The 17,790-nt window shown below is 39.9% G+C and overlaps 1 protein-coding gene across 2 annotated transcripts in view; it reads left to right on the top strand.

Moving 5' to 3' along the window:
- The window catches only part of LOC135704987 (netrin receptor unc-5-like), an 846,608-nt gene that overhangs the window by 296,621 nt on the left and 532,197 nt on the right, over positions 1-17,790 (top strand). For both annotated transcript variants that reach the window (XM_065226538.1, XM_065226537.1), the window contains 2 exons: positions 4,409-5,533; positions 5,672-5,888. In XM_065226538.1, the coding sequence (XP_065082610.1) occupies positions 4,964-5,533; positions 5,672-5,888 (787 nt within the window). In that variant the 5' untranslated portion in view covers positions 4,409-4,963. The remainder of the gene's footprint in view (positions 1-4,408; positions 5,534-5,671; positions 5,889-17,790) is intronic.

The raw sequence follows: 17,790 nt of genomic DNA, 5'->3' as shown, positions 1-17,790 counted from the left end.
ATATAGTGCTGTTGTTCCCACTTCGGTGCCAAGATTGAAAATAGTGGGCATGAGCGATCAGTTTTCCTCCGATGTCTTCATTTGACTACTTAAAAAGTCAAAATGAAGACTCGCTATAAATGATGTTAAAGTAGTGAACATGTTTGAAAATCCACGCTTCACTTATAACAAGTTTAGTGTTGTAATTGAAGTCGATGTCGATACTTATAAATGTTTGTTATGTGTGAAAAAAGTAAATGTAGGGTTTGATCGATGCTCGATAGTTCCCGCGATTAATGTGTTGAGATGCTTCAAATGTGGATAATTTGGGCACAAGAGCATGGATTGCAAAAATTGTGATGGATGCTCTAGGTGCAGCCAACAACACAAAACGTCAGAGTGTACGTCAACTGTATTGAAATGTATTAATTGTTTGAAAACGAATAAAGAACGAAAAATGAACTTGGACGTCAACCATGCCGCTTTTAGCTCGGAATGTTTGCTCTATAAAATACTTTTTGATCAGAAGAAAAGCAGCTTGCGTTTCAATAAATAGCAGCTAATTTCCAGGAATGTGAATCAATTCGATTTTTTGTATTTGAATATTGCAGGGTTGTCAACAAACTACGTAACATTACGTAAGATTGTTGAGGAAAAACGTCCTCTTTTAGTTTTCTTATCTGAAACTCATATAGTAGAAACTGAAGATTTTGATCAGTATACTATTCCAGGATATATTGTTGCTGCTTGTTTATCACATTCTAGACACAGGCGGTGTTGCTATTTATGTCAAAGAATCAGTTCAATTCAACCTTCGTACCAACGAAGTTATTGATGGCAACTGGTTCTTGGGCATTACAGTTGTACGTGGCATGAAGATGGGTAATTATGGTGTTTTGTATCATTCTCCCAGTTCTAGTGACCAGCGTTTTGTTGAAGTTTAAGAGAACTGGCTCGAGACATTCCTTGATTCTAGTAAATAAAATATATTGGCTGGTGATTTTAATATTAATTGGCGTGATAACCATAATTCGAATCATTTGAAGCGTTTAGCTGAGTTTTTTAATTTAAAGCAAACGGTAAATGAGTATACGCGTATTTCCAGGCACAGTAGAACTTTAATTGGCCACGTTTATTCCAATTTTGATACCATTTGTTCAGTTACGGATACTGATTTGAAAATAACCGATCATGAGACTTTAGTGACCATGTTAACGATAACGATAATTTTTTTAAATTGAAGTGCTGGAGGAAATATTCGAAGCAAGCTGTTTCGAATCTTGTTGAGAGAAGCCTGGATTTTCCATTCGCGGCCGGTAACTTAGATGAATCTACAGCTGTTCTTAATAACGCTTTGAAAACGTGTACCAATCAACTAGTTGAGCAAAAGTTTGTTTCTTTGAAAAACTCGAACAGCTGGTACAATTAGGATCTTTTTCGTCTTAAACGGAAAAGGGATAAATGGTACAAAAAGTTTTGTAGATCTAATAATGACAATCATTGGACTAGGTACACAATGGCGCGTAATAAGTATTCACAATCGATAAAGAAAACTCGAAAAGAAATATGTTGCAAAGTTGCTGGAACGATTAAAGCCGAAGAGTTTCGTCCCATCAATATGTTGCACACATTAGAGAAAATTTTAGAACTTGTTGTTAAAAGTCAGCTGTTTGAGTATTTAAGTAGTAATAGTTTGTTGATACCAGAACAATCGGGATATCGGGAAGGTCATTCTTGTGAAACCGCGTTGAATTTGGCATTAGCGAAGTGGAAAAATACCTTGTAGTGTAAAGATACGATTGTTGATGTTTTTTTTTTGATCTTAAAGATTAATTGTTAAGATCAATCAAGCGCTTTGGAATTACGAGTACTGCAAATAAATGGTTTGAAAGCTATTTATTTGACAGAACTCAACGGACTGTTTTTAATGATTCTGTTTCCAGTCCCGTGGGAAATACCCTTGGAGTGCCCCAGGGAAGTGTATTAGGGCCCCTGTTATTTATTATGTATATTAATGACTTGCGACGTGATTTATGATTTTGAAAAATTAATCTTTATGCGGATGATACTGTGTTATTCATTGCAGCCAAGGATTTAGATGATGCCGTTTTACACTCGAATGAAGATTTGCGTTCTCTAAGTAGATGTTTGAAGTATAAGCAGTTAAAATTGAATACAAGTAAAACTAAATTTATGGTAATTTCGCGGAATCGAGTAAATGAGACCGTCTCTGTTGTAATTGATGATGAGACTATTGATCGCGTTCGGGAGATTAAATATCTTGGCGTGATTATTGATGACACACTTAAGTTCAACTCTCACATTGACAATGTCATCAAGAAAATTGCCAAGAAGTATGGAATTCTATGTCGACTGAAAAACGATTTAACTATTGCCAGTAAAATACAGCTATTCAAATCAATCATCTCTCCTCATCTAGACTTTTGCCCTTCCATTTTATTTCTGGCCAATGAAACACAAATATCGAGATTACAGCGCTTGCAGAATAAAATAATGCGTTTGATTTTGAGATGTAATAGATTCACTTCCTCAACTTTGATGTTAGACGCCTTACAATGGTTGTCGGTGAAGCAAAGAATTGTATATTTGACTATGGTGTTCATTTTTAAAGTAGTTAGCGGTTTGCTACCTCGATATTTGTGTGATCGAATTGAAAGACGCAGTGACTTTCATAGATATTATACTAGAAACGCGGTTGAAATAAGAACACCACATTTCTTGACTTGTGCTTCACAAAATTCATTATATTATAAAGGAATAAATGTTTTCAATTCGATGCCTAGACATATCAAACGTTTAGCAACACTTACAGAATTTAAAAGACACTGCATTTCACACGTTAAAACTGTCTTTTGAACCGTTATCCAGTGATTTTTTTTTATGAATTGCCAAATTATGTATCTTGACGAAAGTATCTATAACGGATTATTTTATATGGATAGCTGTCATCAGTGCTGAGATTTGTCATTGTCATTGACAGACTTTTGCGCGATATTGACAAAATTGTTTTTCACATAGTCAATGATAGAGTTGATCCTCAAAAAAATCTTTGTCAAAATCTCATTCATTTTTTCGTCAATGACAAAGATTCACCTGGTAACAGAAAGTGTAATTTCTTGCATTCTGAGTCACATTATTGTTATCCAAGCAGTTCAGGAAGTAGATGGTTATTCACTTTAATGGCTCCATATAATTGTTTTGCTCTTGCCATTTAATTTCATTTTAAATTTAGCTAATAAACAAATCAGCACATGTTGGTCACTGACAAAAATGCTACTGACAATTGACATGGTTTGCCTTGACGATGACTGTTAGCTCAAACGAGTGACCAAAGCAGAATTTTGAGTATCACCGTGTATTGTCGAAATTTTGCAGCACTGGCTGTCATAACGACTTTTTAATAATTATGGTAGCACTGCAAAAACTATTTCTGTTCGCCACGAGGGTGATGATGGATTTTTAATGTTTGATTTAATAGTAGATTAATTAAAAAAAAAAAGTAGTCTTCAAAGGTTTAAGCGTCACGCGCGTATTATGGATACAGAGGACTGATTTTAACATTTGATAAAACATGTAATTTTGAAGCTTATTTGTAAGATACCTTGAGTTAGTAGTAAGTTTTTTGGCAAATGTCGGGGGTTCGTGAGCATTACTGACATTGCTGAAAATTATGATAGCATCAGATTGCGGGGTTGCTAGTGTAATAGGATGCTTTGTTGATTGTTCATTAACTCTTGTTTGCTTGTAATACCTATGAATATTTTAGGTGGACAAAAAGGCGAACTAAGAAGTGGACGCCTGAGCTTTTCCACATTTATATCGCTGTGAAGCAACTGTAAACTCTAGAGGGAATTTATATCTGTAACTGAAACCAGTTCGATTTTGTTTGCCAACCTGGTTAAAATGTCATATATAATTATCTTAAAGATAAATCGTCCAGCTCAAACCTTTGTAGGGGTAAGAGGTGGGACCATCATCATCATCATCATCATACAGAACTCGGAAAAAGAAACGGTTTGGTTACCATGGTGGTAAACTGTACAACGAGATCCCAACAGTAATCAAACAACAGCAATCCATCGATCTGTTCAGGGCGAACATCAAACGATAACTTAAGCTTCGTATCTTGCACTATCTACGTTGACGTAAATGCATAAATGCATAGCATACACTCAAAATAGTGAACCTAAGTATCCCACTAGCAATATTGACTGCGACACATTTTATTCTTTGTTTTTATTTTGCAATGGGCAAGAACATTTGATGTTACCATACATTGTATCACCAGCATCATCGTCATCACCGAACGACCCCAGAAAACAAAATGAACACTCACAAAAAAAACTATCCAAACATGCTGCCACACACATGTCAATTGATTTAATTTCCATTATTCTATAACCCACAGGAAAGCTGTGCTCGTATGCAACCACCGGAAAGTTGATAGCAGCGGGTACCATCGACCATCGACACCACCGTTCGTGGAGACAAAGCATCGCAGCCGTCGCCGGCACGGACAACCCATCAAGTTCCTTCCTCGTTGACGTACGGGGGACCACGTAACAAAATCTGAGTCCTGTCTACGGCAGCAACAGAAGCAGCAAGACCACACAAGACCGGCAACACAGCGATTACAGGCGGTTACGACGGTTTTTCCCCTGCCATGTGTGCCGCACTCTGATGCATTGTTATATCCGTGAACTGAGATTGTACTCCGTACAATAGACGACATAACTCGTTTCTCTACCGCGCACCGCACGACGGTGTATCCTGATTTTTTTTGTCTGATCCAATCCAGAACACGTACACATACACGTGCATAGGTAGTGGGAGGTAACCCCGCGACCAATGAGTGAATGAAGCCACCAACTCCACCAACAAACAGCAGGAGCAAAAGCAGACCTTAGACCTTTCTATTCTCTCTATTCGGAACCAGAAACCCGTGCAAGGAAAGGCAGATAACATGAGCATAAATAAAGTTACGCTGTTTCAATTATTTATTATCGCGCTCTCGCTGGCGTCGGTAATTGGCTCCAAAGTGAATAAAGAGCGACAATTGAGACAGCAGCACCAGAAGGATGCTGCTGAACTTGGATACTTCTCGGATTCGCACGGACTTCCGACAAAGTTCGGTGACGAGGACGATGTGATATTTGCCAAAAAGCACAACGAAAGTGGAAGCCCGCATCTGCCAGGTGGTGGTGCTACCATTGGCCAAGGATCGGTGTCCAATGTAAAACCGTCGCTGCTGGGTCACGGGAGCGACTACGATGATTATGATTATGAAGAAGAACTGGATCATCCTGAAGACAATGACAGCCATGGTAAGGATAATGGCGCTAATGGGCATGGTCTGGATTCCGGAGATTACACGGATGGATTCGATGGGGACGCAATCGATCAGATTGAAAGTTTCGGTGAGGGAAGCGATACTACCAGTTCGCTTCCGGTGTTTCTGGTGGAGCCCCAAAGTACATACGTGATCAAAAACCGACCAGCGGTGCTGCAGTGCAAAGCGTCGCATGCCTTTCAGGTGAGTTTCCCGTATTTTTCTCTCGAGTCTCTGGTACGGTACCAGTTAAAGTCCGAAGCTAATATTTGAACCTCATTAGTTCCGTAGCTAATTAGTTTGTTTGCTTCTCCGTCGTTCTCGCTCTCTCGCCGTGTACAGATCTCATTCAAATGCAGCGGTGGCAATAAGCCTCCACTGACATCGTTGGAGACGCATGTGGACCCACATACCGGTGTGCAACTGCAGGAAGCCAGCACAACGATCACTCGCGAGCAGGTCGACGAGTTCTTCGGCCGGGGACCGTTCAAGTGCGACTGCCATGCCAGGTCCTCGCGGGGCGTTGTGCGGACACAACCTGCCACCATTCAAGTCGCATGTAAGTGTTAATTAGCGTGTACCGTGGCAGGGGGGGTTTAGTTGGTTTTATTTTTGTTCCTATAAGGGGATGGGTGTCTTGACACTGCTGATTGTTGAAGCCCCGTTGGTCATAGGTGTGTGGAGGACGTATCGGTGGTATTTGTTGTAGCCAGTACAAATTGAAACGGTTATTTGGGAATTCACAAATGGGTGAGCACATGGTTCACAGTCCACAGGTAATTGGAATGGTGCATTCTTAATAACAGCTTGAACGTACTTTGCAAGGTTCTCAAGTCCGGAGGGTTTGATAACCATAACTATTTGCCTGGCACTATAAGGCGGATATTATATACCTACGCTGCAATAAGTTTAACATGTTAACTATTTCCATTGGAAACAGACAAAACCTGATTCTGTATCACTTATGGTAGGATCTACCATGTTGGGAGCTCATAAAACTGTGACATCCCTAGTCTCAGTCGGTAAAGGCATAACTACAAAGCGAAACCCTTCTGATGTAGCGGACTTGACTCACGGTTCGGTTAATTAATATTCGGGATAACAAATGTTTCGAATAGAGTAGCACTGAGTAAGCACACAACACAATGTACTACAGCAGAAATGGTGCAGTCTCCGAAATCTCTTAAATAAATGCACTGGTATCTGTCAGGATGTAAGCAGAGTGGCAAGTATTAAATTTCAATCATTGGTTTTAAAATTAATTATGATCACACCCCGTTTTGAAATAAGAACGTTTGACGTAATTTGACAAATGCAGGCATTATTGAGCCTAAAACGAGCCGAGTTAAGAATAATTCTGAGGCAGTGTTGCTAAAACTCATCGCGATAAGCAATCACGTCAGCTCGAAGCAGTCTCAAGATCGCAAGCAACGAATTGTTGCTCAAAATAGAAAACGAAATTGTGAGACAGTTTTCATTCTTTATACCCTCTCTTAGAACTTGCTTAATTTTGTATAATGATTCTTACCGCCAACCTACATTTAATTCTGCACCATCAATCCAAAAGGGTGAAATTGTATTTGTGAATAATGCCTGCTACCTTATCATTCCCGGCTTTGACGCTCTTATACGAGCTTACACCAACTCTCAACTTAGTGTTCTTTGTAGAATTTCCGAAGTTATTTATTGAGAGATTTCCATGCCAACCAATGCATGAATTTGCATACTGTGTGACAAGCATAATTATAATCTATGGACAGGGAAGACAAAAACCTCTAACCCCAGCGTGGTAATACTGTGCCTTAACTGTTTAGGCTATTGAGCATGAGCATGAACATGATTGACTGCCCACGGTTGCTACTCTATTATTGCCAGACCTGCTGTATTTACACAGAGAACCAATAAACAATTCTTGGGACTAGCAATCATTCTCAATGTGTAAAAACTGGTGATCTCAAATTAGGCAATACCAGCGCCAGCCGCGCCTGAACGCAGGTCAAGAAAGGAATGGGTAGGAATGTGTTGACGTGACAATCGCTGTGATGGAAGCTGAGAACACCTCTGCACTTTCACGAGAAACCATAGGGATGTTGGGTAAGAGGGTTGATTTTGCAGCAGGATTCGTTTTGGTGAACGATATGCTGAATTGATGTCCTAACGATCATATAACGCGAAGGAGCTTGGGATTGAACCCACGGTCTTCTGCTCAGAAAGCAAAAACGTTTACCACTATGGATGGGCTTGAGATTAGACTCATGATGTACTGCTCAGTAAGCACAAAAAGGTTGCTCTAAGACCACCGAGCACATCATATCACATTATACCGTTACTCAAGTTGTTATATCTATTCAAACCCGGCACCGACGACAACGAAAAGTTTTACAAAATACACGATAAACAAGTGATCTTACCATTCACTTTTAATATGAAAGGACCTGGGACCGCGTTTTTCTCCTCAGTGAACAAGCCACTGCAACCGACGATCTTTCAACTCCAAAAACTTAAAACTTCGAAAGAGTACTTAGGCGTTCATTAAGTTCCACTTTGACGCGACGTTGAATGTTTTGATTTGCGATTTACGCATTATTCAGACAATCATAGCAAACTATGACCGACGTGACGATTGTTTAAGCCCTGGTTAAACATGCTATTCAAATGAAATTAGGTTCCTGAATTTCACTTGGTATGCAATGAACAACGGAAATACGCGATAATTCATATAGTTTCAGCGGCTGATGATTAATTTTAAATATACTAACGGTACTGTCTACGGCGACTACGATGGTGACTACGACAGCGACAACAGCGAATTTGTAACTTACCATTTGTCTAGGATAAAACCTTTGCCCGGCTTCATGTCTACTATCTATTACTGTTTGCAAAAATATCTAAAAGCAATTACCTTTGTTACGAAAACAAATTTTCTTGCATAGCCATGGTCATCTGGGAAGAGGTTCACGTCTAGTGCTTTCCCCAGGAACCGTTCACGGCCACCAGCTACCGCCCGCCAGTCTTGGGCGTATCCAGCAAGGCATCCTTCAGCTTGCTCACAATCTCTGACACTGGCAAGCTCACAATCTCCGACCAGGCGAGCACTTTTGCCAACCGTAAACTCGCTGATCCACGGAAACGTCGGCCACCAAATCATCATCAAAACTTGCGACGAACACATTATCAGCACTTTCCCCTTCAAATTTTCCAACCGGACCGTGTTCAAACTCGCACACGGTGACGAGACTCTCGATAGAACTGCACGGCAAAAACGTGACATCCAAACACGGTGATTCGGCCTCCTGGGAGGCAATGAAAATCACAAGCACACTTACACATGGCTGGTTACAAAAAATACACCCGTGCAAAGAAACGGATCCAATAAACGACACTCTCGCGAAAGCAAACCCGTCATCTTCAAACGTAAGAAAAAAAAAAAGGAACTGCAATTTTGTGATACGGAATTTTCACTGAAAATCAACCGGAAATGCACGAATTTCACCACACGCAACTGCGAAACACATTCAGAAGCACTTTTGATACACTTTCGGTCGAAAACACTTAATTTTTTGCAAAAAATTGTTGCGAGAGAACCAACATCAACACCGACCGTGCCGAGCTCTTTCACGCGCCTTGCAGCGCATAAATAAACATAAATTAAAATTAACACTCGGGGTGCCACAAATTTCTGGTCTGGGAGAAAAAAAATCAAACATTGCAGATAGCGACATCTCTTCTTATGCTTGAAAACATACATGATGAATCGCGTTTTCTTTCTAAATTCTAAAACTTTCCGGAAAGCGAGAAAACTACCAATCACACACGTAAAACCATCTGGGAGGTAGAGTGACAGCGCTAATCCAGTAAATGCAACCCCCTGAAATGCGATCCAGTTCTTGAAACTGCCGAAAACATCAGCATCGCTGCTGATCCATAACACATTTAAGCTCCAACCTTCAAACCCATTCTTACTTTCCCGCAATGGACAATTTAAAAACGATTTAGTTGTTTTCGAATTGACGAGCACAATTTGCGTGAATCATGCTTTCCTATAACGATATCTGAAAAACTATCTTTTTTTACGAAACGCGGCGTGACATGTACCAAGCTTAATCATAGAGGAAAAGGAGGAGTTGTCAAATTAGCACCAGAGCACCAGAGAAATTTGGCTTCACTCGAGTTGTTCACAGATGACAGGCGTTGAAGTCCTGTCGGAAAATGCAGCCGAAAACTATAAAAGCGAACGCACGCACAAAACAGAGAGCAAACATAAATCACAACCGTATCCTAAGGGGTTGTCAACTCATTTCTTGCTTTGGGTTGACTTCTTCTTTATACTTTAAGTTGTTCTTTATATTATAAATGCTTTTAAAAACTCTATCATAAAATACTCATAAATTGTGTTGCTCTTGGAGTTGACTGCTTCTTTGAATCTTGAGCTGTTCTTTGACAGATAAAAGCTTTTGAAAATTCTATCTGAAAATTCTCAAAAGTAACATGTTTCTTGGATTTAACTCCAGCATGAGCTGTTTTTTGACAATTATTTTTATGAAAAATTCAATTCTTAAAGAGAAAACTAATTTGTGAATATTTCACACAAATTATTTTTCTCTTTAAGTTGACTCCTTCTTTATACGAAGAGCATTTATTTGAAAAATAAAATAGTTTAAAAAATTAAATTAAAATAAACTCAAGCTTTTTTTCCTTCGTGAAGCGAAGTCCTTCCTTATAACTTGAGCTGTTCTTGGATAGATAAAATGCTGATCTCGGCTCATTACATACTCACGAGCAGCAAATTCAAACACATAAAGCATCCAACGATACAGACCAGGGTTCTGCATTTTCGAAACAAAGAAAAGAATATGATGTCTCCGCAGAATCGCTTCATTTCGAGCAATATCATTTTCGTGTAATTCATCGTGTTTCTTGTTATCGAGTCACGATGAACATTCCTCTTTTCAAACATGACTGGACTGATCACTTGTTTTGTTCGTCAAGTGCTTCAGTTCATTTCATTTGAAGCAAAGACTTGTTTCAATTGACGCAATGAATGACTCGAAAACTGCTTCCGTCGTTTTTTTCCACTTTCACTTCAATTCGGGGCTCATTCGACTTGTCACGACCTGACGACGCAGGCATCAAAATATAGTATCCGTACAATATCGGTTGCCGATAGGGATGGCATCCGGATTATATGTAGTAATAATATATTATTTTATATTAAACGAAAATTAAATTAACGAGGCCATTCTGGGGCCTCCCTTAGCTCAGTCGGTAAAGGCGCAGCTACAAAGCAAGACCATGCTGGAGGTGACTGGGTTCGATTCCCGGTCCGGTCTAGGAATTTTTCGGGTTGGAAAATTTCTCGACTCCCTGGGCATAGAGTATGATTGTACTTGCCACACAATTATACTAATGCAGAAATGGTAGCAGGCATCGAAAGCTCTCAATTAATAACTGTGGAAGTGCACCTAGAACACTAAGTGGTGGGCACGCAATAAGCTAATTTGCCATAAGCAATAAGTTTGAAATGCGAAGAAGAAGAAGAAGATTCTGGAGTCCAAGACGGCAGCCATCGGGGTCAGGGAAAGTCTCAAATACCCTACAATACGGGAATTTTCGGAACGGGGGCGACGCGAAGGTGCCAAAAATCGTTATCCGACGAATTCAATATGGCGGCCGTCAGGATTCAGAAAGTGTCAACTATTCTACAATATGGGTATTTTCGAAACGGGGATGCCGACAATCGATATTCGACGCCATTTTGGAATCCAAGATGGCGGTCATCAAGTTTCATAAAACGTGTCCAATACCCTAAGATATGGGTATTTTTGGAACGGAGATAACGCGTGGCTGCCAAAAATCGATATCCGATGCTATGTTGGGATCCAATATGGCGGCCATAGGGTTTCAGAAAAGTGTCAAATACCCTACAATATGTTAATTCTCGGAACAGGAACAACGCGATATCAGATACCACTTTGGAATCCAATATGGCGGCCATCAGGGTTTAGAAAGTTTCAAATACCCTGCAATATGGGTATTTTTGGAATGGTGACAACGTGTGAATGTCGAAAAACGATATCCGATGCCATTTTGGAATCCAATAGGGCAGCCATCGGGTCGTAAAAAGTGTCAAATACCCTCATATCTGGGTATTTTCGGAACGAGGACAACGCGTAGATACTGAAAATCTATATTCGATGCCATTTGTAGGCTATTTTACACTTCTTTTGAAATCGGTAGCCACTATCTTGAAATTCAATATGGCGTCGGACATCGATTTCTTTCTTCTAGATGTCAGCCGGATTCCAAAAAACCCACTTTGATCGGTATTTGACAGTATTTCACAGTTTTTCTGAACCTAAACCGCCATCTTGGATTAAGAGACGGCGTGACATCAATTTTCGGCATCTGCGTCTCATCCCCATTCTGAAAATAACCATATTTTAGGATATTTGACACTTTTCCGCAAATCGAAAGCCGCCGTCTTGGATTACAAAACGGCGTCGGATATCGATTTCCGGCTTCTAGACGTTACCCTGCTCCTAAAAAACCGTTTGTATGGGTATTTGATAAAATTTAAAACTTTTTCTCAAACCGGAAGCCGCCATCATGGATTTTAAAATGGCGTCGGATATTGATTTCCAATCTCCAGACGTGACCCCGATTCCAAAAATATCCATATTGATGGGACGGCATCAGCGTTTCCCATTTTTTCTGAAATAGGAAGCCTTCTTATTGGATTTCAAAATGGCGTCAGATATTGTTTTCCGGCCTCTAGACGCCATCCCGATTCCAAAAATACCTATATTAATGGGTATTAGACAGTATTTCCCACTTAATCTGAAATCGGAAGCCACCATCATGGATTTCGAAATGGCGTCGGATATCGATTTTCATCCTCTATACATCATCCCGTTTCCAAAAATTCCTTTATTGATAAGTATTTGACAGCATTTCCCACCTTTTTTTTTTTAAACTGAAAGTCGCCATATTAGATTTCAAAATGGCGCCACATATCAATTTTCGATCTCTAGACGTCACACCGATTTAAAAAAAAATACCCATATTGATGGGTAAACAAACCACCCGACAGTGATAAATTTGACATCCACGTGCACAGATCTATGCGCATACACTTAAATGAACCGAATGAACAAGCAACAAAAGTCATACAAACTGCACGAATTTGGATCGAACAGCTTCGCTTCAATGCAACAGTAAGTTCATTTAACAATGAAAGAAGAAATGAACACGAGTCAAACCAAAATGAAAACTGATCAAAAGTGGTTCTGTTGATGTTGACGGGGATCTGCTCGAAGAGAGGACAGAATGACTTTCAATTGAAAGTGATGGTTGACAGCTTCATCGTCGCTTGACGATTTTCGATTGAGAGTGACTTTGTGGAGCCCTGATACAGACAAAACGGCTACGACTACCATGACAAACTCGCTCTGTTTCATAGCTCGATCGTAGTGAAAGAAGGATAATGATATATTGCTTGCCTGTTTTGTTGCAATATACACGGATGAGGACATAGCTTGATCTGAATTGAGAAAAGACATAACAAAAAAAAATTCCCATTAACACACTTGTATCATCTTCGGCTTTACTTCGTGAAGCAGTTTGCCAACAATTTGCTCGTTTCCTTCTACCGCCCCGAGTGACCTGTATCGCACGGGCTGCTTGTCATGAAAAAAGGAAGAAGATTATATCATTATTGCTTTTCACTTCTGACATAGCGTTATCATTCGGTTCGTTGATCGCTTGTCATTTTGTCATTTGGAGATATTTTTGATTCCTTGCTCACGAGTGAGACTCCATCAAGCCTGGTTTTAAGCTGGAATGATTTTTTGGCATTCTGAGTGTGACTGCGTGGAAATTTATGAGGATATCAAGAGTGAGGTTTGTTTGGCACCAGGGTTGCTTCCACTCACTTGCTATAAAAAATATGATTCGGAATTGTGCAATCATTAGATGCAATAATGCTATGTTGTACTTGTAAGTAACAAGAAGAGGTAGTAAAGTATGTGTTTGACTCATAAAACCTGTCAATATCGCTTTGAGAGCGTCACAATTAGCGATCTTATGACTCATGAGCGTTCACTCAGAGTGACCGTTCACGAGTCGTAAAATCGCTGATTGTGACGCACTGATAGCAATTTTGACAGATTTTATGTGTCAAACATATACTTCATGACCTCCTCTTGTAACTTACAAGTACTAATTAGCATTATACTATATCATGATTTCATAATTCCGAAAAACTTTTTTTTATAGCAAGTGAGTGGAAGTAACCCTGTTTGGCACATTTGCACCCGAGTTTATTCTTTCCGGGAGGCTCAATATATGAGATTTGAGAATGGTTTTCCGAGCACTGTTTTCGGTCATAACTCATCCAAGAAACAATAAAACTCCTTCAAATAAATTGTGGGTTGTTAACATATGTTACTTTCACACCAGAGCCGCGAGGTCAAATCTCATCCCTAAAAAGTCACGAATGACCCAAAAGTGACCAGGGTAAATTCAGGTAAAATAATAAAGTGACCAGGGTAAATGTACCAGTCTTGAGCATACTTCAGAAAAATGATTAATTCACAATCTAAGAACGTTTTATGTGTATTTGATCCCCTATGAATAAAATTTGAATCAACAATCTTGACGCATCTTAAGATCTCAAAATATAAAATACGTTATATATCATCCATGGCTGTAACCTGATCACTCAATGTGCAATGTACTGACTTTCTGAAATAAACAAAGTGAGAATCAAGCAGACACAAAGTTTGGTTGTCTTTCACCCTGCGCAAGTGTAAAGCAGCGGAGAAGAGAAGACAGACACACACCCAGAAATAACGAAAGCTCAATGTGTAGCCATCGCTCCGGCGGCTCCGACGCAAAGAGCGCCACTCAGTGTAGGGTTGCAAATGGGAAACCCAGCAAAAAGACAAAATTCTTCTTCGCTCTTCTTCACTTCATTTGCATGCAGTCGTGGTAAGCAAAGTCTGCAAAGAACTCAAAGAAGACATTGGCGCTTGTTGTATTATATTCGCTCCCTGCGCCGCACGGAGTGTTCCACTCATTGTGTGAATCGCTTTCTCACAGATTAGTTGGAAAAGAGTGTGTGAAGCAAATGTGAGAACCACACACTCTTTGTCGAGTGTTGTAAAATGCATGCACAAAGTTGCTTTGCTAACGCTCTGAGGTGCTTTCCAGCCCTGATATCATATATGCATGGCCAAAATAGGTGCGTTTCCCCTATAATAATACATATATAAAATTCAGTTGCATCCAAATCAGAGAGGGCTGTGCAAAATGTTGGCTATTTCTGGTCTGGAATTTTTGCGTGTACTAGAAAGGTATAATCTCAAAATTAACCTACCACGGATTCCAACTAGACACGTCTATGAACAGCCGTTCTACCTAGTTGCTAATATTTTCAATCAGCGAGTTAATTTGCTGCTGTGTTTAGCTACTTTTACATCGACTGCCCTAACAGATGAGTTAGTGGCACACATATCTGGGCGAGCGCTTGTACGGAGTGTGAATCTAATCAGCGGATTTATTGCATATTAGCACACTAAACCGGACCGTCACTGGAAAACGCCGTCAGTCCTCTTTTAACACCTTCAACCACACCGACATGTTTTACTGCTACATGCAGCGTAAATCTTAAACCTCAAACCAGAAATTCATCACCGCGCACCTTTTCAAGTGTGGATCCATCCATCCAACAACCGTACAAGGAAAATATTTACTCCCCAGATTGACCGCACATTTTCACGGCTTTCAAGCGGGACACACCAGAGCAACCGACCGCCAACAAAAAAAAAAATGCATCACAGTCCCAAAGATTAAGAAGCAAACCGCCACGCCACCGCCATCAAGCTGCGACCGCGTGCACGGTGAAGTTTATTTATGTTGTTGCAGTTATTTACACATTCTTACGAGATGTTGTAAAAGTTGAAGTTGAGTTTCGCACACCGCCGCGGAACCGCGGCGAACATTTCCCTTTATTGCCCGTGCGCCCTCTTTTGCCTGAACATATTAATAAAATTCAATAGCACCGTAAATCGCTCGATACTTGAAGCGGCTCAGTTTGTACCGGAGAGTCTAGTGGAAAAGGTTCTTCCAGATACCAGGCCGGGAGTTGTTTAGTGGAGGAAATTTTATCTCGACATACTCCCACTCCCCCACTCCCACAGTTGCATCTTCCACACTGGCAATGCGAGCGAGCGGCGCGGTTTGCCTTTATCTCTTCCAATAGCTCAAATGCAGACTTTTCAGCGAGTTTGCCGGGAATGCATTAAAATTTTTCCCTGGCTTTTTGCCACCATCCTTATTGAAGGAGACTTCACGAGCTAATGCCGGCTGCAGCTAATGTTAACTACCTTCAGGAGAGTGCTAGCTTTGCAATATTCGAACCTCTTTAATGGACATGTATGTCTTTCTATAACGTCAGGTCCTGAAGTCTCCGTAGCAGTAGACTCAAAATACTACCTACTGCTGGTTATTCATAGAAAGGAAGGGGGGAAAAACTTATCCACAAATACAACCTACCAACCGACTGACGCTTGCTGAAGTCAGCTGGAGTCGTTTGAATAGAGAATAAAACCGGGAGTGAAATTTATGGGATTGATGTTTTGGATGACTTCGTGGTAGTTACTCGTTTAGGAACGACAGAAGAGTCGAACGTATGTGAGTCCAATGCGGTGCAATGCATGAATCGCTGGGCTCTGTTCGATTGATGTGTCAATGAATAGGAAGTTTCTGTGCTTGTTTTTATCCAGGTGAGGAATGCAAATATATTACCAGCAAGCTGTGTTTGAGAATACCGCCGCGGATCTCAGTTAGTGTTGGGACTTGAGTGTACGAATCATATGCTCACAATGTCATATATAACGTGTTTTAATAAACATGTTTAACTAGATTGATAAATGCCGGTAATATATTGATATTTGTATAACATAGCATTCAAAATGTTGCAACATTATTATGGAGGAGATCGCTATAATATTAAGCAGTACTCGGGAGCCATCTAGAAGTAACAATTTCAGAGACGGCAGGTTGAAGCGTGGAAATTGTTCCGTCCGTGGAAGTTGGTATTCTCGTTAACCGCGGTAGTGAAATTCGTGTGGGTATCCACACCGGAGTGGCAGTTTTTTTTTCGCAGATTCGCAGCGATCGTGAGCAATGGATTCGTCGTCAGATGAAAAAGAGGCGCTTTTGCTAGTTTCTTTACAAGCAGAGGAAAATGCGTTGAAGTATTTTGGAAATTTCCTTCATTTTAATGATATTTGTTTACAGTTTTGTTTGATATTACAGATTTCTCACCACTGATCACAGAGGCTCATGGAGTTTTTCAATCTTTAGAAAAATGACAAAACTTAGCTTCCCTGGAATGCATATCATCAGAAAAATTTGCAGATCTTCAGGAAATTTCATAGACAAAAGATAAGAGAAATTCGCATAACTTCAGAAAAATTTGCAGAGCTTCAGGAAAATTCGTAGATCATCAAAAACTTTCCAGAATTTCAAAGAAGCTCACAGAACCTCAGAAATATTGATAGATCACATAAATTTGCAAAACATAAGGGACCATAAGATAACTTCGGGAAAGTTTGTAGATCATCAAAGAAATTCAATTTGAAGATTGAAAAAATATCACCGAAGAATTTGTAAAAGCTCAAGAAAGTTCATAGAATATTAAAGAATTTCGTAGGACTTCAGGGAAATGTCAAGAACTTCATACCTGTTGAATATTTCCAGAAGAATGATCATACTGAAGGTATTTACGGTGATTTCTGAGCATGCTGGTATCTTTTAAGATGTTTTCGAAGATTTCCTTTGAATTCTTGGGCAGTCTAATGAAAACTCACCGAACAGGTTTGGGCCGAAGCGTAGACAACAAATCAAGAAGACTGGCAACTCTTCCATTTTCTCATACAAACGCTATGAGACAGGTACAATCGCGTCATCTTCCGCTCAAAGGTAAATGCTTCGAACGAATTTGATAGCAAAGATTACATCCTCAGAAGAAGGGTTTGTATATTTGCTCATTTTTTTATGCGTTGCTTCCACCTTCACTCAAGTGCAGCGCTACTGTATCTGTCGCTTGGATTCTGTGTTCTTGATTTGTTGTCTTCGGCCGAAGGGTCTTCAATTTCTATGGAACTTTGCCCATACGTAGAGTTCATGGATATATTAACAAAAGTAAATTTCCAAAAAATCAGGGTGGCCATTTTTTCCGGAAACCTTAGATAAAGTTTTCCGTTTTTCTTGAACACCACCAACTTCAAAAAATATTAACTTTTCTCATGACAGTTTTCACCATTATAGAAAATCCAAAAGAAAAGCTGTGTAAGCTATCGCCTGTATCATGGATTTTTATCAAAGAAATGTTTCCATGTATTCAATTTCCTGATCGAATTCATGTACGAAATAGCTGCCGCATAACACTTAGCTTG

Source organism: Ochlerotatus camptorhynchus, unplaced genomic scaffold (genome assembly GCF_037179485.1).
Source record: "Ochlerotatus camptorhynchus isolate MF236.1 unplaced genomic scaffold, CSIRO-AGI_Acam_v1.1 ptg000255l, whole genome shotgun sequence".
In the NCBI taxonomy this organism is placed as follows: domain Eukaryota; kingdom Metazoa; phylum Arthropoda; class Insecta; order Diptera; family Culicidae; genus Ochlerotatus; species Ochlerotatus camptorhynchus.
Note: the sequence above shows the minus strand (reverse complement) of the source record. Positions and strands in the feature narration are given on the sequence as shown.